Consider the following 20,740-nt stretch of genomic DNA (forward strand, 5'->3'; position numbering starts at 1 on the left):
ACCCTTTAATCCCAGCACTCAGGAGGCAGAGATAGGAGGGAGGCCTTGAGTATTAGCCAGCTTGGAGCTACAGAGTGAGTTCTAGGTCAGCCTGGGCTAAAGTGAGACCCTGCTTCAAACCTCCATAAAGTTTTTTTGTTTGTTTGTTTTTAATCTGTGTGGAAATTAGTCACATATAGGTAAGGTCAAGGCTTTGCATATTTTAAAAATATACCAATTGGAAAAAATATTTCCAACACATTTCAGTCATGTTTTTGTGCAAAATGCTTTTAATAATGATGCTATTTTCAAAAGGCAGTTTGAGCCAAAAGGTCTTTATCAGATGATTTCTTGTGCAGGTCACATTCATCACATCTGTTTATGTTTAAACACCCTTCTAGGGCAGCTTGAAATCTTTCATATAAAAACTGGCTAGTCTGAATTTTTTCTAATGTAGCGTGATTACTTTTTTTTGTTGTTGTTTTGTTTTTCAAGGTAGGGTCTCACTCTGGCTCAGGCTGACCTGAAATTCACTCTGTAGTCTCAGGGTGGGCTCGAACTCTCAGTGATCCTCCTACCTCTGCCTCCCGAGTGCTGGGATTAAAGACGTGCACCACCATCCCCGGCTATGATTACCATTTTTTATTGTTTTTTTTTTTTTTTCCTTGTTTTGTTTTTATAGCTTCCAATGTAAAGCAAATTACTCTGCCTGGAAATAAAATTCTGTCTCTTCAAGCTCAAGCTTCTCTTCTTCAGAAAAACAAAGTAAGAGAGAATGGAGCGCCATGCCTCAGGTAAAGAAAGTAAATAGTTAAGCCTGGTCTGGGTTAAGGAAGTAATATTTGAGGAAATAGAAGACGGCAAAGAGTAACGCCTAAATAAAACAGATATGTTGATGTCTTTAACAGTGCACACATCTTACATGTCTTGTCCAATGAATTTTTAAAAACTTGTTTGAAAATATCCCAGACACAAGACATGTCTACCGTCACCTTCCTTCCCTGCCACCACAGACTAGTTGTGTCTGTTCGTACTCCTAACTAGACTGTTCCATTGTCCTCCCTTCTCTCCAGTTTTGCTTTCTGCTGTTTCAGTCAGTGGTGCTCAGTGGTGATCTGAAAATATTAAATGTAAAAGTGTAGAAATATTTCAGAAGTGTACCATGCTGAGGAGCATGGTAAGGGCCAGTGTGTCATGCTCAGCAGGTGAGACATCGCTTTGTCCGGTGTGTCCAGGGTGGACGTGCCACCTGTCCTGTGGTCCTCTTGTGGCCTCTCACAGTTACGAAATTGACAAGCCCTAGTGTTTACCATAGTAGCTTAATGCTACGTCACAATGCCTGTGTCGCTCATTCATCTCATTATGTAGGTTTTGTGTCACTGCACATAATCCCAAAAGGGTGAGCACAGAGAAACCACATCCACGTAACTTCTATTCAACATATTATAATCACTTTATTATCAATTACTGTTTAATCTCTCAATATGCCTAAGCTAGATACTGTCATAGGTATGTATGTGGAAGGAAAAAATCACATGCTATGCATAGGGGTTTCTTCTAGTCCCAGTCCTTAGAAACGGGCGCTCAGTTCAACTTACATTTTAAAGTTTTGCAGGGGAAGGGGGGCTTTTGTGACATGATGCTGTTCTGACCCCTAGCCGACCTGTGCTCACTGTATAGTTTGCCCAGGCTGGCCTCGAACTCATAGCAGACTTTCTGCTTCAGCCTACTGAACGCGGGTCTTAAGACCCTGGTGCTGCTTAACGTGCTCATAAAGTTGTGTGCTGTCCTCACAGAGTCTGAGTGCACTCTCCCGTGCGCTTAGAGTACCTAGTACAGTGTCCCTGCTACATAAATAGTACTAACAGAGGAAAGCCTGTAGTAGTCCTCTTGTTCCTTTCTCCTTCTTTGGGAGAGAGCATCTTCCCATGTAGTCTCACTGGACTGGCCTGAACTTGTGGTCCTCTTACCTCAGTTTCTCCAGTGTTTGGCTTTGTAAAATCATTTTGATCCATGGTTTAAATATGGTTGTTTCTCTCTTCTCTTGTGGCACTCTTAAGTTTTCTATTTTTAAATCTTTTGCCTTCCAAAAGGTGCTTTTCTTCTCTTTGCCTCCTTTCTTTCAGAATATATTTATTTCTAGGCTTGCCAACTTAAGTTACGTGTATCCCATGTTTTGCTGTACTGACTTCTCAATATGGATAATCCTGTTGAATTGGGGACAAATGTGTGTCATTGACTTTTGGGAATTAGTCTTTCGTAAGTATTACTAATGTTCACATCTTTTGTTTTTGGAACTTGGTCTGTCATTGACTCAGAGTGAGTGTTGAAACCTCTAATTCTGATTGCGATTTGCGTAGTTTTCTTTTGTCAGTTTTTACAAGTATTTCACGTAACACTGAGAAACCTCGCAGTGCTCATACTGCAGCCCGCTTCTCCTTTCACCCGCACTGCGGCCGTCGAGGGCCTCGCGTAGGATTTCCGCTCGGCTCCGTGGGTCTCTGGAGCAGAGCCTCGCTTCGGGGTGAATGCCGCGCTGCCTGCGGGGTGCGTGGCTGTCCTTCCAGACGGGTTGAGTTCCGGTGCTCTGCTTCCGTCTTCACGGACCTGCCCGGCGCTCTGCTGACTTGTGCCCTTAGCAGCTGCTCTGTGTGGCGGTTTAGTGTCTCATTCCACATCAGGAATTAGCGCCTGCCCAAGGACGCACGAGATGGAGGGAGTGAGGCGACTTCAGCGAGGGTCTGAGCGCAGGCCTGTGGCCCCGTGGTAGCTCTTTCATGTCTTTCACAGAAACTTTTAAACACCATTGTTCTACCTGGTGTGGTGGCACATGGCTTTAAATCCCAGCACTCAGGAGGCTGAGGTAGGAGGATCACCGTGAGTTCAAGGCCACTCTGAGACTATAGAGTGAATCCAGGTCAGCCTAGGCTAGAGCAAGACTCTACCTCAAAAAAATACTACTACTACTACTACTAATAATAATAATAATTATTATTATTATTCTGCCCCAAATGTGTGTGTGTGGTTGGGAGGCTGGCATAGGTAAAGATCAGCAAACTCAAGCAGAAGTGCTCATGTAATTTTTTTTCCATATTCTTCTTTTGTTGTTGTTCAACTCTGTTGGAGTTACTATTTTGCAATTTACTTTCTATATGGTATATTTTGAACAGAAATTTTAAAGTAGGAAATTTACAGTTTCTTTTATGAAAAAGTGCTTCTTTGGGCCTTATTTAAGAAGTCCTCCTATAGATCATAAGGATAGTCTTCCTTGTTATTTTTTTTTAAAGCTTTACTTCTATTTCAGTCTTCCATTATCAGGAATCAGTTTTGTTCTCATTTTTTTGTTGTTGTTGTGATATGCACTAGGGAGCCTGGGGAATTGAACTCTGGCTAGCAAGCTTTGCAAGCAAGCACCTTTAGTCACTGAGCATCTTTCCAGCCCCTGCCTCCCCATCTTAGATTCCTGTTTTCCTCTGCCTCCATCTTGCTCACCCTCCTTTGGCTGTGCATCCGTTTCTGCGGTTCTGTACACATTCAAAAGCCAGCGTGTTGTACTCGCCAGTCTTTGTTGGGTTCACTTTAGTCCACAGATCCATTGTCCTCCAGCTGAAGAAGTTTGTCTATCTTTTTTTTGTAATTTTTTTTTTTTTTTATGAGAGAAAGAGAGAATTGGCATGCCAGGGCCTCCAGCCACTGAAATGGAACTCCAGATGCGTGCGCCACCTAGTGGCCGTGTGTGACTTTGCCTGCTTGCATCACCTTGTGCATCTGGCTTATGTGGGACCTGGAGAGTTGAACATGGGTCCTTAGGATTCACAGGCAAGCGCCTTAACTGCTAAGCCATCTTTCCATCCATCTTTATTTGTGTAATTGTGTGTATGTGGTGCATACATGCATGTGTGTATGCATGTATGTATGTGTATGGGTGCACATGTGTACAGGTATAAATGTACATGTGTGTTGTGTACAGAGGCCAGAGGTTGACATCAGGTGTCTTTCAGTTTTTCTCTATTTACTGAGGTTGTGTCTCTGAAGTGATGTTCACTGATTCTGCTAAGCTAGCTAGCTGGCTGTCCCTGGAGGTCCATCGTCTTCCTCCTGAGTGCTGGATTTAAAGATGGGCTGCCATGGCCATTAGACTTTTTTTTTTGTGGGTTCTGGAGATCTGAACTCAAGTCTTCAAGCTTGCTTTATTTACGGAGCCATCTTCTCAACTCCTCTTTTTATGAATATTAATTTATTTTTGACAGTTTTATAGGTGTATGTAATGTATTTTGATCACATTCTCCCCCTCTTTACCTTCTCCCATCTCCTCCCTCTCTCGCTGAATTCTTTTCAACCATTCTCATTTAAGGTGAATGCTTGTTGTGTGATCAGAACGGGCAGCTTAGCCATAGCCACACAACTGAAAGGAAATGTCTTCTCTGTTCTCTTGCCTGCAGCTCCACGGGAGGTGTAGGGCCTCATGGTTTCTTCACCCACCATGAGGAAATCCCGAGGGGCTCAGTCTTGCACACAACCACAGCTGTCGTGACTTCAGAAGTGCAATAGCCATGCCATATCCAGAAGATTGTGTCCACAGCACCCTCCCCATCCACCAGCTCTCACGTGCTTTCCACCCTTCTTCTATGATGACCCCTGAGCCCTGCCTTCCAAGGTGATGCAGATGTCTCATTTATGACAGCGAACTGGACAGTCAATGGTTCTCAGCGTTTGAGCAATTATGAGTCTAACAACTGCTACCCACTGCAAAGAAGCTGAGTGGCATTTATCTATGGTCATAAACAAATTAGCTGCCCTTTCATGAGAACAGCATATCCACTTAGCAAAACAATAGTAGGTTCCTCCTAGGACCTTGCCATCCCGGGCTTTCGGGCCAGGTTTTTAGTACCAAGCATGAATTTCCCCGTGTGAGCAGACCTCAGACCAAGTCTGAAAGTGGTTGGTGACACTGGTAACTGGTACACTACTGTTGTACCAGTGGGCACATCTTGCCTGGCTGGTCGGATAGTATGTAGGGTTCACTGCTGGCTAAGAATGCTGATGGCTTGTCCCACAGCCTACATGCACTTCCTGGCCACTCAGTTCCAGCTTAGTTTCTTTTCTAAAGGTACATTTTTTAACTTATCTTTCCAAGCAGTCTAGTTTCACACAGCACATTCGTAATCCTTAGTAATTTTTTTAATTTTTCTAAATTTTTTTTCTTAATACTGGAGAACTTTACTAGTACATACTAGTCATGTTCCCATTAGGTTATACTGCTGGGTACTCTCTCACTGTCCCCATTTCCCTGACAGGTCTCTTCAGTGGGGCTGTCAGTATTCACCGTGGGGTCAAAATGCAGCATCAGTCTCTGTGGTGGGGACCAATGCCTCAGAGTATACCTTCCCACCTGTGGCTCTCATGTCTTTCGGTCTTCCACAATGTTCACTGTGTCTTGGAGGGCATGTTAGAAGTTTCCTTTACTGTTGAGGAGGCAGCAGCCTCTGGTTTTCTGCTTTGATGAGCTGTGAGTCTTTCCATGTCTTTGCCATCTTCCTGGATGAGGTTCTCAGTCCCCTTCATTATCTGTGAGAGCTTACAGTTCTGTTATTTACTTTCATATGTATACTGGTGCTTATAACAGTGTCTGGTTCATATTAAAAATTCAAGTAGTTTTGAAACAGTCAATTTGAAAGTGAGAATTAGGAGCATTTATAATGGATAGCTCTAGATACCTTTTATTTTTATACTAAGAGATACTTTGATTTTTTTACAGTGCTTTCTGGTAATTTGGATCATGTGGTCTTACACATATTTAAATTTTTTTTTTCTTGAGGTTGGGTGTCACTCTAGCCCATTCTGACCTCAAATTCACTGTGTATTCTCAGGGTACCGTTAAACCCAGAGTGACCCTCACACTTCTGCCTCCCTAGCGCTTGGATTAAAGGTGTGGGCCACCACGCCCAGCACATGTATATGTTTTTAATATAAATTTGCTTCTCTGGGTACTTAGTATCCGTTCAGTAAAACTAAAGATAAACCACTAATGTTTTAAGTCTTGTTAAATGAGGAGTATATGATAGTAGGTCTTTAAGCAACTTGAATGAGGTTTAATAATATACATGGTACCTGCTTGGTTTTTCTTCAAAATTATCTAATTAACTTTAACTTTATGGTTAATTTTTGTCTTTTTTCTAATAGAAAATCCTATTTCCTACTCAGCAGTTAGCAGCTGGGCTATTGACAGTTGTATGGTGTTTAAACACAAGAGGGCGCCAGAGACTCATGTCTTCTATGCCATACTTCAGCATCATACAAACAAGTATATTATACTTCTCCTGAATGTTTAGTTATCAGTATTTCACCTAATGGGATATTTGGTAATGATAAGGAATTAATTCCATTTTGGATGTGATAATATTTTGTGGTTGAGCTTTTTGTAAGCCTTTCTATTTTTTTTTAACTTTTTTGGTTTATTTTTATTTATTTGAAAGTGACAGAGAGAGAGAGAGAGAAAGAGAGAATGGGCACGCCAGGGCCTCCAGCCACTGTAAACGCACTCCAGATGCACGCGCCCCCTGTGCATCTGGCTAACGTGGGTCCTGGGGAATCAAGCCTCAAACCGGGGTCCTTAGGCTTCACAGGCAAGTGCTTAACCACTAGACCATCTCTCCAGCCCAGCCTTTCTATTTTATAGATACATTCTAAGATCTTTATGGATGAACAGTGTATATGGATTATTTTATTAGTGAAGGTATTTTAACAGCTAGGGATTACATAGATTTTATTTTTTTGTTTTAGAAAACACTTAGCATATAATCTTACCCTGTATTGTTTTCTATTTCACAGACAACGGTACTCTACCAAGTTTAATATTTACTTTTTTCAATTTGCAGGAATCAAGGTTTTTTTTTGTTGTTGTTCATTTTTGTTTATTTATTTGAGAGTGACAGAGAGAGAAAGAGGCAGATAGAGAGAGAATGGGCACGCCAGGGCCTCCAGCCACTGCAAACGAACTCCAGATGCATGCACCCCCTTGTGCATCTGGCTAACATGGGTTCTGGGGAGTCGAGCCTCAAATTGGGGTCCTTAGGCTTCACAGGCAAGCGCTTAACCACTAAGCCATCTCCACAGCTCCAGGAATCAAGTTTTTTAATGTATAGTAAATGTTTTAAACTTTCAACATATGTATGTAACTCATTGTTTTCTGTATTAAGTATAAGTCTATCAGCATAAATATTGTTTGTTAGATGATATAATGTTAATTTTTCCTTAGTTAGAATTTTTAAACAGAAAAAATGGGGTCTTGTGGCAAAATATCAAGCAAAACAAAGCTCTCATCTTGGAAAGACTAGGTACATAGAAGATGCATTCATGTTAGTTCAACTCAGACTAGATTAGCCATAGTGTTAAAATTCAGCAAAAGGTTTTGATGGAAGTTAGGAATCTGACCGTTCCACATAAAGGAAGGACCTAACATGAGTAGAGACTTGGGTATGAGATCACAATGCCTTTCAAAGAATTTAGTCACTTTTTGTCACAGTACAATGATGTTCAGGAAAAATGATCTTTGTCGATTACATGTATATTGAAGAGAAGCCTTAGAGTTAGTATTCCATGAAACAGAGGTTCAAGTTATGTGGGGGGAAGGTAGGACCTACCTCATTTATTACTTAGGGAAGGAATCCACTTTAAAGACCTCTTTTCAGTATTTCTGACATTCACTACAGTTTGAATAGCCACAAGTGTAGACTGTTAGGTCTCAAAAGATTGTTTTCAGAAAAGAATTTTGCGAGGCTGGTGAGATGGCTCTGTCATTGGGGGTACTTGCCTGCAAAGCCTGTCAGTCTAGGTTCAATTCTCCTACCCACATAATGCCACCTGTAAAATGGTTCATGTACTTGTTCACACATGCATACATGTATACACACACACACACACAGACACACACATAGTGAGACTCATGAGTGTTACGTGGTGTTATTGTCATGATAATCGCATTATTTGCCTTTTTCGCTGTGGGATTTGAGTTGACTCTGAAGCCAAGGAGGTAACACTGCCAGCACCTCAGCCTTGCCCAAATCAGAGCCACCACTGGTACCTTCCTCATCTTGACCCATCACACTACTTGAGTGCAATAAAGGGAAAAGGAAAAGGGTATTTTTTTAAAATTGCTCTTAATAAGGCAGGAGAGATTATTATTTCATTAAGCCTTGACCCTTGAGTACATATGTGTTTAATATTCTGGGATGCAAAAATACTCTGAGGAATGCTGGAGTGTAATTTCTTGTGCTTGCATTTGAATTGGGATCCAAACTGTCTGCTTTTCTTACTGATCCCCATTTTTTATTTGTAAGAATAACTATGGTTATGTTGACTTAGTAATCTGATGGTTTTATGAAAATTTACATAATGAGTCTGTGGCTTCAAAGGGAAAATACTGTCAGTATTTTTTTTTTTTTTTTTTTTTTGGCCAGTGATAAAATTTGAGCTTTCAAGAAATTTTTTTTTAAAAATTAAAATATAAGAAAATGTATATCTAGTCCATTAATTTGACTGCTTCTCGAATTTTCCTATCTGAGTAGAAATGCTGTGTTTCTGGATTATGTATAATTGTATAAATTTGGGAGCTCTATAACTCAGTGAGCCAGCATTGTGCAGCATATAAGTACAATATATGTCACTGCGTGGAGTATGATAACATTGAAGTTAGGGGGAAACATACAGGGTATTACTAATCACATAAGCTCTGTGATAATGGGTGAAAACGTGCTCTCAGAAGTCGAGAAGACAGGGAGGCAGTAGCTAGGATCAAATCTATTGATAGCGAGTGATTGGAGAGGGAAGAGGGTAAACTTAAGATTCTTACCTGAAAAACCTTGAGTGTGAGGTTGACTTTATGGGGACAACAGCGGGAAAAGAGTACGAAGAATCAGTCTCGTGCTGTTGCAGATGTTCAGAGGGTGGCGGAGCTAAGAAAGTAAGCAGGAGCCATGGCTAACTTCATCCAGTGCAAAGGCAGATCAGCGTCAGAAGCCAGAGCACACGTTCCGAGCGGTACGGCCGTAGACCAGAAGACGTTCTGAGCAGGCGGCACTTCCTTAATTGGTGCTGCACTCTAGTCCACTTCATGGATGCTGGCAGGTTCTTTCTACTGAGGTACTAGTTTTCCTTTTCTCATTGTCTTTTAAAATAAAAGACTGTCTCATATCTTCATCCAAAGATCCTACATTAGACTGAAGACTTTAATCACTGGGTTTCACTTTCTTCTTTAGAATGAGACAAGAGAGGAAGAAAACCTAGAGTCACAAACATCCCTGAACACCGTTGCTGTGATCACTGGCCTGCCTTAGCTTCGTTGTCAGAGCTGCTGGAAGGGTCTCTGCTCTCCTACCTCAGCCCCGTCCCAGAGGAGGTTTTGAATGGCTTGGCTCTTTACTGAGGCCCCGTTTCTCCCTCCCTCCCTCCCTCCATAGGGAAGGGTCTTCTGATGACAGTGTAACCATGATTTCTGGCAGTTATACTAAGGGGAACTGTGTTCATCTCCAGACCATCTAGAAGGAAGGATCGCAGGCAAGAGTTCATTCTTTGGGGCAGTTAATTCCATGTTTTATATTCAGAGGAGGGTTGAAGGATTCTCCATGATGAGTTTCATTAATTTTTTTAACACTATTTGCTATTAAGTATTGCTATGCACTGGTAATAAGTAGGCTTGCACTTGTGGCCCATGCCCATGTAGGATCTCAGGAGAGCTGTGTAGGCACTCTGATAGAGAAGCAAGATCCAGTGTAGAAAGGCCTGTGTAGCAGCATAAATCTCATTTATAAGCATTCAGTCTTAAGTGCATTTGTGTGAACACTCTATGGAATAACCTTAATAACTTTTATTTATCCTTAGCTTTCTTCTTCTAAATGCTGTTTTAAATTTAATATATTTCCAGTATCAAGGATTGAAACTAGGGCAGAGTATATACTAGGCAAGTGCTTTACCACTAAGCTATTACTCTCTTCTCCTAATGCTCAGTTTATTTTTTAAAAAATCACTAACCATGCTGATTGGGCAATACATATATATAGTATATCTTTCTTTAATTTTTAAATTTTTTGGTTTTTCAAGGTAGAGCTTAATGTAGCCCAAACTGACCTGGAATTCACCAGGTGTGGCCTTGGACTCATGGCGATCCTCCTACCTCTGTCTCCCAAGTGCTGGGATTAAAGATGTGTGCCACCATGCCTGGCTTCTTTCTGTGTTTTAAAAGATACGCTACAGCCAGACATGGTGGTGCCTCCTTTAATCCCAGCACTCAGGAGGCAGAGAGAGATAGGAGGATCGCTGTGAGTGAAGGACACCCTGAATCTATCTAGGGAATTCCAGGTCAGCCTGGGCTAGAGTGAGACTCTACCTCGAACCTCCCCCCACTCCAAAATAAAAAAAAAGACAGAAAGAATATAATGTGTTCCCCCTTTCCCTCTTAGAGCAAAAATTCTTCACCTATCTTTCTAGTAACATGTTGTGTCCATATAAGTGTGTATGTGTTCAAAGCCCAAGTCTCTTTGTTCTTTGCAAGTCCGAGAGAGCAACTTCATTCTTCCGTGACTGAGTAGGGTCTTGGAGGGGAGCTAATCTCAGTTACTCGTGGTCCAGAGGAAGAAATGGAGGCCCGCAGTACTAAGTAGCTGGTTAGGATCCTGTTGTGCAGTGAGTTGTGACTTCTTATGTGTCCTTGCTCTTTTTATTTTTAGTTGTAATTGGCTTTAGTACATATTTATTTGGTGCTATATGGTGTTTTAAAGCATATATTGCATAATGTTCAAATCAGGAGAATGAGTTCATCTCAAAACAGTTGTCCTTTTCTTTTCTTTTCTTTTTTTTTGCTCTTATTGAAATTCAGCATTTTTCTCATTGTGCAGTGGAACATTAGAACTTATTACCCCTTCTTACTGTAGCTTAATAATGCCTGTGCTTACTGGGTTTATTTTTGAAATATTTTACATAGGCCTTTTTAAGAGTGCTTTTTTTTCTCTTGTTGTTTTTTGGTTTTTCAAGATAGGGTCTCACTCTAGCTCAGCCTGACCTGGAATTCACTATGTAGTCTCAGGGTGGCTTCGAACTCATGGTGATCCTCCTACCTCTGCCTCTTGAGTGTTGGGATTAAAGGCGTGCACCACCACATCCAGCTCTTTTTATTCATATATTGATCCTTGTTTAGTTTCTACCATTCTTATGCTTTCAAAGTTTAGATATTCAAATCTGGACATAAAAGTGGGAAATTGATTCTTAGAGCCGTTCTGTGTGTATAAGGTGGATAGAGTCTTAGCATTTTCTTTATCTACATGTTTCATGTCATACTTTGACACGTTACACCTTTACTTGTGACCTGCTAGTGACTTGAAGTGACATGCGAAGACCATGGCTCCTTCGGTTCATTCTCAGCTGCTTCGGCCCGTCTCTTCTTTCATTTAGCTCACTGTATGTATGTATGGATGGATGGGTATGGGCTCTTTTCTCCCTTACCTCCAATGTGCTGGTTTTTAAAGTTGGACACAATAGGCCTTCCTTTCTTGAGTGTTTGATAATTGTAATTTATTTCTCCCTCTGTGCACAAATACATCACCACAGGGAAATTTCTAATTTAAAACTGTTGACCTGAGACCACATGATGCACTGTTTGACCCATGCAATAAAGGAAAGGAACATCTTTATTTAATAATCATTGTTGTGTAAATTATGTTGTTCACTAGTGTATGAGTTCTGACCAATAACTTGCCTGTTACCATCTACAGGGCTAAGGCCGTTGGGAGGAAACTTGAGTGTTTCCTCTCTACTCTTCAATACATATGCCCATCTTAGTCCTATAGCCCAAACTTATTTTGTGCTTGTTTTTCATATGCGCGTGTGTCTTGTAATACATCAGAAGTCTGAAGTAGAAAAACACAATTCCTTTCAGCAGTTTGGTTTCAGAACAGCTAGTGGGATGAGCAGCTTCTTGGGGGACTCGGTGTGGATGACCTTTCAGGACCCTGTGTATCTGCTGCCCTTATGTGGAGTGGCAGAGTCCACAGGGGACTCTGGGGGCCTTTTAACCATCTTGATGAAAACAAAGATGTCTGTTTTCATTTCCTTGGTTTTCATTACAGAGGATTTGTGGATGACTTAGTATAACTCCAAAACCTTTTTGGTGTCTTTGACTTGCCAGAGAGGAATAGATAAACTCCAGAACGCAAAGTTCAGCTTTCTTATATTAAATGTGCACTAGTGGTTAGAGTTGAAATTAATATTAAAAGCCTACCAGGGCCTGGCATGATGGCTCGGCAATTTTAGAGTGCTTGCTGTTTAAGCATGAGTGGAAAAGCTGGGTGTGGCCATACACCTCTGTAACTCAAGCCCATTAATGGATAGCAGTTCCAGGACTCAAGGAAATACGTGGCTGAGCAATAGAGAAGGACATCCCCTTTTGTCTTTTGGCCTCTGCACACATACACACATATGTTATTAACTAGTTATAAGAAAAGATCTGGGTATTTTTGTTATTGTTTGTTGTACTTTTTCCCCCTTTTTGGAGACAGGCTCTCATATAACCCATGCTGGCCTCAAACTCACTGTGTAATTGTGGTTGACTGTAAACTCCGGATCTTGTTCCCTCTGCCTCCCTAGTGCTGGGTTACAGGCCTGTGCCCGCACCCCTGGCTAGGATCTGCATTTCTTTCCCACTCTGAAACCATGCATTTAAACACGCACATCCTACCAAAATCTCTCACTTTCTTCTGTTAGGGATGAAGATGACCTCAATGATGTGACTTCTATGGCAGGGGTCAACCTCAGTGAAGAAAGTGCCTGTGTCTTAGGAACAAATTCAGAGCTGGTGGGCAAACTCATTCAGTCGTGTAAAGATGAACCATTTCTTTTCACCGGAGCTCTACAAAAGAGAATTTTAGACATTGGTAAGTGCCAAATTGTGATTATTGACCTGATGGGAATGTCCATTGGAGGGGAAAATGTTATCAAAAGAGACAGTATGGAGCTCTGAGGCTTAAACAAGGCTTTAGAAATAGTCAGGATTTCCTGGATATTAGAGAACGATGTATTTTCTTCTAGAAATTATTTTCTTTTCTGGTTTAGACAGTAAAAGTTAATAAGCTGTTCATATTTCTTGATGGGGAGTAATAGACATGTGTATCTCTACATGGTTGTATGATGGGTTCTGTTTTATTTGTCTACCTGAGCCATCCTCCAAGGCATGTCTGTCTACAGAGGCAGATGAAGATTGCACGTTTTGTTTGCAGTGAGGACCAATCCCTTTTGCCTCTCACCAGCTCTGAAATTTAAACTCTCTCTTACGTAGACAAAAGATGACTTACAATATTAAGTTCTCTCTACGGCCAGGAATAATCTGGGGGTGGCTGCTGTGTGTGAGAGAAAGCAGAAGAGAGTGTGCTGGTGCCAATTCTGTAGCTGGACAGAGTTTATCCTGGTTGAGCCCCAGTCTCACTGTCATGTGGAAGATTGTAGTCTCCCCACATTAAGTGAGGTCCAGAGACAGATTAGGGAGTCAGTCTCATTTCTTGTGCCTCAACCCTACTATTATATAATTTAAATCTACTTCATGATTAATGAACAAGTATTTTAGCTACTACATGCTGTACAAATGGCCATTTTTCATTTCTAATTTAAATTCAGGTGATATTATCTTTTACCACAAGCAAGTATAATTTATAAGTAGTTCAAAAGATAGGAGTAAGGGCTAGAGCGATAGGTTAGTGGTTAAGGTACATGCTTGAGAAACCTACGGACCCAGGTTCAAGTCCCCAGTACCACATAAGCCAGATGCACATGGTGGCACATGTGTCTGGAATTGCTTTGCAGTTCCTGGTACACCCATTCTCTCATTCTATATATCTGCCTCCCTTTCTCTCTCTCACAAATAAATAAATAAAAACAAAACTTAAAAAATAAAAAAGATAGTACTTAAGAAGACCAACTGTACATTGTTGTTGTTTGCTTAGTTTCTCTTGTTTTCCTTTCCTCTCCCTTTTATTTATTTAGTCTTTGCATGTGTACTTTGCACTGTTCAGGGCTCATTTCCTTAATTTGGAGCAAGCCTAAATACTTCATCTCCCCTCTGTTGGCTTGGAAAGCAGTGGTGTTTTAATTTCTTCATGCCACGTGACCCAGACTGAATATTGTAGAAGTGGAAACTTGGTTATCAGTTTCTTTCCCCATCTATATTGTAGTATAAGTCTTGATTATACAGTAATTTTCTTAAGCACTCAAAGATACTTTTGATCACTTAAGACAGAGGTCAACAACTTTTTTCCACACAGGGCCATCTGATTATTTATTGCTCTGGAGCCACATGGTTTCTGCCATAACTGCTCAAGTCGGCTGGTCTTGGCCAACAGCAACCATGTCCATGTGAACAAATGGACAGGACCTGTCTAGGTCAGCTTGGGCTGCCTTAACAAATCACCATAAACTTGCTGGCTAAAAACAAAACGAAACAAATGTGAGTTTGTTTCTTAAAGTTCTGAAGAGGGGAAGTCAAATCAGGATGACCCTGGTGAGGGTCATTTCGCTGGTTCTCAGACCCCTGTGGTCATGTGTGACAAGAGAGCCAGCTCCCTAGCCTCTCTATGCCTCACTCCTTAGGGCTCTACCTATATGACTTTATTCCCCTACCATTGCTCTCTCGATGCTATAATCCTGAGATAGTGTTTCAAGATACTAAGGAGGTACAGATACTAACTTTGTTGTAGTTATATCCCCATAAAACTTTGTAATGACAGGAGAGGTGAAATTTAACCTTGTGGACATAGTTTGGCAATATGTTTTAGAAGAATTAGGGAAAGCTATCTGTATTTTTAGTTCTTAATGAAACACAAATTTGTCATATAATAAATATAAAATTTAAACTGCAGGAATACTGTGAATTATCTAATCTAAAAGGAAAAGTCATGGAGTGAATGTTTGTATAGTCTAGGGATGATTTCAGATTATAAAATTACTTCTTATGGGGGGGGGGTTCGAGGTAGGGTCTTACTCTAGCTCAGACTGACCTGGAATTCACTATGGAGTCTCAGGGTGGTCTTGAACTCATGGCAATCCTCCTACTTCTGCCTCCCAAGTACTGGGATTAATGGCATGCGCCACCATGCTCGGCTTTAAATTGCTTCTTGTTAAAATACAATTATTTTAGTTATTTACTTGGAAGGAGAGGGGTGGGGAGAAAGGGTGTGCCAGGGCTTGCTGCCCCTGGGATAAATTCCAGATATGTGTGCCACTCTGTGCAAATGGCTTTATGTGGTTACTGGGGAATGGAACCTGGGGACTTTAGGCTTTGTAAGGAAGTGCCTAAACAGCTGAGTTCTCTGTCCCGCCCCAAATTCCTTTGTTATATAATAGTTACCAGCCCCAACAGTATTCCTTAAAAATAGAAATTACAAATTTTCTCAAAGAATTTTTAGACATAATGATTTTTCCTCCTTGAATAATGTTAGGAGATGAAATGCCAACATTCTTCCTCCTGTTCACTCTAATTACCTAAATTAAATAGCACAACCACTCAATAAAGTCAATAGTAAGCATGCTAGTACCAACTAGTTCTCCTCAATCAATTATGTTGAGTTTGTTAAAGAATATTAAAAGCGTGAATTTGTCTATAGTATTTAACTTTGTAACTTTGAGGCAGATTTTATTGCTAGCTTAGCCATAATATTTTAGAACATTTCTTGTTTTATTACTCAGAAGTTATTTAACTGAATATTCATTCACTTGAGAGTTGTCTCAAAAAAATCCAGATTTTTGTTTGTGGTGCTAGAAATTAAACCCAGGGTCTTGCATCAAAATAGATTAACCATCTCTGTTTTATAAATACATTTGAAGTTACTTTCAAAGTTCTCTTCTCCAAACACTAAGTGTTTTTAAATGCTCACTTTCTTTCATTTCACTATAAGTCATAGCGTGTCATCCCCCTGTCTACCCCATGTTATAATTTTAATCATTGAATTGTTTTGAAGCTTACCGTCTTTCATGTAGAAGGTCCTGTTACTTGTTTTTGCTGAGTTTTAGTTTTAGTTGTAGCTTTAGTTTTAGTTTCGAATTTGTAGTGTTTTTCCCCCATACATTTGAAGGCTTGGCTTAAGAGAAGTTGGATAATTTTAAATCTTCCTATTTGCTTTACTATAGACTGTATTTTAAAATTTAACATTATGCAGTGATTAATATGGTTTTGCTATAATTTATACTTAGAGAATGAGTATGTTTTACATAAATTAGTATGTGAAATCACAGTACACACACATATGTTAATAAACACGTGCAGCTGTGCTTTTCAAAATCCATGTACATAGACTGTATCTCTGGATACTGTTCCTAAGAAACATTATCTAAATACTGATACAGTAATTTATAAATCAACTTCTACTTTGGGGTATTAGATTTAGATTGTGACCTGAAACGTCCTTCTTCATTAACAGAGGAACAAAAACCAAACAAACAAACAAAAAAACCTAAGCAGTGAGGTTTTAAATGCATTTCAACTTGTACATTGGTTACTAGGCTAATCTTTCAAAACAAGAGGTGTGTGAAATAAAAGGCATGGTTGGTGAGAGACCAGACGAACTTAGGTTCGTTTTATAGACAAGGAATTTACAGATTCATACACCTCAATTCATTGAAATAAATGTCGTAAATTGTTAACAGTGTTAAACAGGGTAAAATGTAATTTTCTTTTTTTTTAATTACTAAAATTAACAGAATATAGTACTAATTTCTGCACTCACCATTTTCCTCCTTGAGCACTAAACTTGATTTGTGTTCTTATTAATTTTGTCCTATAAATGACCTTGCAGGGAGAATGATTCTAGAGGCTAAGTGAAACAATGTCTATATTTTCTGAAGCTTCAGGCTAGGTTTTATTAATGTAATGTCTAAGATCTTTGAAGTTGTGACTTTACCAGGAAAATCATAATCTCCAAACCTTTATTCATAATGGGTATGTCTTCCAGGGGGAACCGAATACCTGCTGTGCTAATTATTTCAATTATCAGCCACCACTAAAACATGTCATGGATTCTCCCTGCTTCCACAGGTAAAAAGCATGACATTACGGAACTTAACTCCGACGCTGTGAACTTGATCTCCCATGCAACACAGGAGAGATTACGGGGCCTTCTAGAAAAGCTGACTACAATTGCTCAGCATCGAATGACTACTTACAAGGTAAAGGAAATCATGAAGGAAGGTACAAACTCTTGTCTCTCCTTGGTATTATTAAAGGTTGTTTTTAAGACATGGATTCCTGCTCTGGATGGTAAAGACTTGTAGAGAAGCCAAGTATTGTTCTTAACAGCTGTATTCAGATATACATGTGTAGCAAATCAGATGAAAGTGAATTTGTTGTTATAAATTGCACTGTGCATCTGCTCTGCCTGAGGCTGCTCCTCAAGGTTTTGACGGGGAAAGGGCTTCTGTTAGGATGGAATATTGGCTGCTTCTGTTCTCTTTGGTGTCTGGACTCGGCAAGCGTGCCTGCCCGTGCATGGAGTGCTGGAGCTAGTGTCACTCATTACTGGTATTGGCTGCTTCCGTCTCCAGCGGTGTGGCAGGGTGACTCGCCATTAGCAGGAGGCAAGCATTTGATGTGTCTGTATGGTAGGTTTGGAGGAGGCAAATGGATGTTTGCAGATTAAAACAAAACAAAACACCTGGTCTGAAATTCTCCTTTCTATCAAGAAACGTTAGCGGCTAGCTTTCACACATGCTGGCTTCCCTAGCCAGGTCGCTGCCATAGCTTCGTAGCCGCAGATGCCGGGAAGTCCAGTGTCCGCAGCCGCGTCACCAGAAGCTCGCGGGAGGAAGCTTCCTATTTGCGGTCCTTTCTGCCCCTTGGAGAACTTGGGAAGAGCTGCGTAGATTTGCCGAGGTCCTTGTTTGCAGAGCCTTTGTGAGCATCTGCTGGGCTGACTGAAAAATGTGCAGTTGGCATGAGAAGCAGCTATGGCAAAACAGGATGCACTTTTATTTTGTGTGGTTCTCGGGACTTGTCCCTTCCTTCGAGGCAGCGTGTGATCTCACAGGACAGCAGTGGTCATCCACTCACCTTTCCCATGCTTAACGTTTGCTCCTTCTCTTTCTCTGTTACTCGAGCTCACGGTTTATGATCCTGATCCTTACAAAGAAGCCATGACTTCTGGTTTAGTTTTCTGTTTTCTACGTCATTTATCTCTGCTCTGGGCTTTCTTGCTTCCTTTCTTGGACCAGCTTTGGGTTTAATTTGCTCTATTTTAATTCGGCACGGCATAAAGTTAGTTTTGTTTTTTTTTTTTTTTATTTCAGATCATTTGTTTCTGAGGAAGGGTCTCGCTCTATAACCCAGGCTGACCTGGAGCTCGCTGTGTAACCCCAGGCTTCATCCCCCCACCTTGGCCTCTTGAGTGCTAGGACTAAAAGCGTGGGCCACCATGGCCAGTTGATTTGAAATCTTTCCTTTTTATTTGTTATTATTTATTATTTATTTTATTTTATTTTTGGGTTTTTTTTTTTTTTTTTTTGAGGATGATCTCACTGTAGCCCATACTGACCTGAAATTCACTATGTAGTCTTAGGGTGGCCTCGAATTTATGGCAGTCCTCCAACTGTGGCCTCCTGAGTGCTGGGATTAAAGATGTGCCTCCCACTTCTAACAAATGAAAACATTTATACAGGGATAACACACTGTATTAAATATATAAGGTCTTATCTATGTGGGTTTGATTACAGAAACTAATAAAGTATCTCTAAATTAAAAAAAAAAAAGGTTTGCACCACCATGCCTGGCTTCTTTTCTGTTTTTTTTTTTTTTTTTTTTTTTAATATTTAAGACAAAGAGAGAAACAGACCAAGAGAGAGATACAAAGAAATAGAAAAAGAAAGAGAGTGAGTTTTGGGCATGCCAGGGCCTGCTGCCACTGCCAATGACCTCCAGATGCATGTGCCACTTTGTGCATCTGGCTTTATGTGTTTATGACGGTAGTAGGGAATTGAACCCCACGCCATCAGCCTTTGCAGATGTAAGTAAGCACCTTTAACTGCTGAGCCATCTCTTTATCCAGAGATCTTTCTTAATGTAGGCATTTACTGCTTTTTTTTTTTTTTCTGTGCACACTATCATTGTATATCATCAGTTTTGGCATGCTGTCTTTTGTCTGAATTTTTTTCTTGAATTTCTTTGGCTTTTGATTGGTATGTTAATTTTCACATATCTGTGACTCAATTTTCCTTCTGACTTTCTAGCTTTCATCCACTCTGGTCAGAGAACACACTTTGTATGATTTAAACATTTTAAATTTGTTGAGACTTATTTTATAACCTAACATGATCTGCTCTGTCCCAGAGAATGTTCCATACACACGCGAGCAGAATGTATATTCTTCCTTTGTCGGGTGTTGCGCTAATGGATGTCTGTTCTGTCGAGCTGGTTTACAGTCGTAACTCATCTGTTTTTCTTTGTTCCTCTTCTATCTAGATAGTTGATCTGGTTTTGGAAGCAGGGTATTAAGATCTTAAACAAATTCAGTTCAATGGCTGGGGATGTGTTTAGTCTACATGAAGCCTGGGTCCAGTCACCAGTATCAAATCAAGGAGCAGCTCTGTCCATGTTCACTTCAGGTAGCTGAGGCCTTTGTTGTTTGCTGTAGAGTTCTTGCAGGCCATCTTTCTATTGATGTAACAAATATCTGAGCCAACTCTGCTAAGATGTGGAAAGGCTTGTTTTGGTGCACAGATTTGGAGGCTGTGTCTGTGGACGGTTGGACTCATTGCTTTGGGGCTGAGGTAAGGCATCATGGCATAGCACTTGTGGTGGCCCAGCCATTGAGAAGTTGATCGCCAGGAAACGGAGGGAGGGGACAGGCTGATACCCCATTCTCTCCTTCAATATTTCCTAGACCTTATCTCCTAAAGGACCATTCTCCTTAGTAAAGTGATCTTTCTGTCAATGAATAACAACCCTGTCCATCTTGCCCACTCCTCTAGTTAAGTAGGATTTATTTTCACTTGTACAATGAAGGAAATTTACTTCATAAATTTCTCTTGTCTTTTTTTTCCTTTTTCTTTATTTTTGAGGTTTTAAAAAGTAAATCATCATTATTACAAGCAAAATCTCCCCATCTCTTTCCACTCTGGACTTCACAAGGTTAGATATAATGCTCTAATTAATCATAGGCCATAAAACTGAAATATAAGAAGAAGGTGACGTGGTACAGAGCCTTTGATCTTGCTACCAGGTGCTTTCTCAGTGAGGATGCAATCTGGCTATGTTGAAATGTACTGTCACCACTCCTTTGCATTGACATCATTTGGGTGTGGACATGTCTCCCACCACTGTAAAGCACTATGCTGTTGGTATATGAACACTTCAGGTAGCTGGTCCCTCTGAGACAGAAAGGAAAATGGCATGATTGGGTTTTCTGTTACTTCAAGAAGCTTAAGAATTCAATGGGCCTATGGAAGCCATTCATTAGTTCAGTAGTAGCTGGAAGAGAAGGGAAAAGTGCATTATGTCGGAGGCAACTGTACCTGAATTGGAAGAGAAAGAGAAAACAGCAGGAGAGTGTGACAGGGTTAACATTTAGACAGCCTCTTTTAATTTAGTGTTTAGATTCCCCTTTAAATTAAATTCTGTCAACAAACTATCTCCAGAATTTCTGAACCCAAAAATGGTAAAGATGAAGTATTTAAGAAACCACTGTTATTATGTTTAACCTCTGTGGTTAGCCTATAATACATTCCATATTCTATCTTG

General features: G+C 40.5%; 1 protein-coding gene across 1 annotated transcript in view; it reads left to right on the top strand.

The window, feature by feature from the left end:
* Taf4b (TATA-box binding protein associated factor 4b) overlaps positions 1-20,740 on the top strand; it is a 138,683-nt gene that overhangs the window by 64,286 nt on the left and 53,657 nt on the right. Inside the window, exons 9-11 of the mRNA XM_045135387.1 lie at positions 662-773; positions 12,733-12,902; positions 17,048-17,178. Of these exons, the coding sequence (XP_044991322.1) occupies positions 662-773; positions 12,733-12,902; positions 17,048-17,178 (413 nt within the window). The remainder of the gene's footprint in view (positions 1-661; positions 774-12,732; positions 12,903-17,047; positions 17,179-20,740) is intronic.

This window comes from Jaculus jaculus, chromosome 15 (assembly GCF_020740685.1).
Source record: "Jaculus jaculus isolate mJacJac1 chromosome 15, mJacJac1.mat.Y.cur, whole genome shotgun sequence".
In the NCBI taxonomy this organism is placed as follows: domain Eukaryota; kingdom Metazoa; phylum Chordata; class Mammalia; order Rodentia; family Dipodidae; genus Jaculus; species Jaculus jaculus.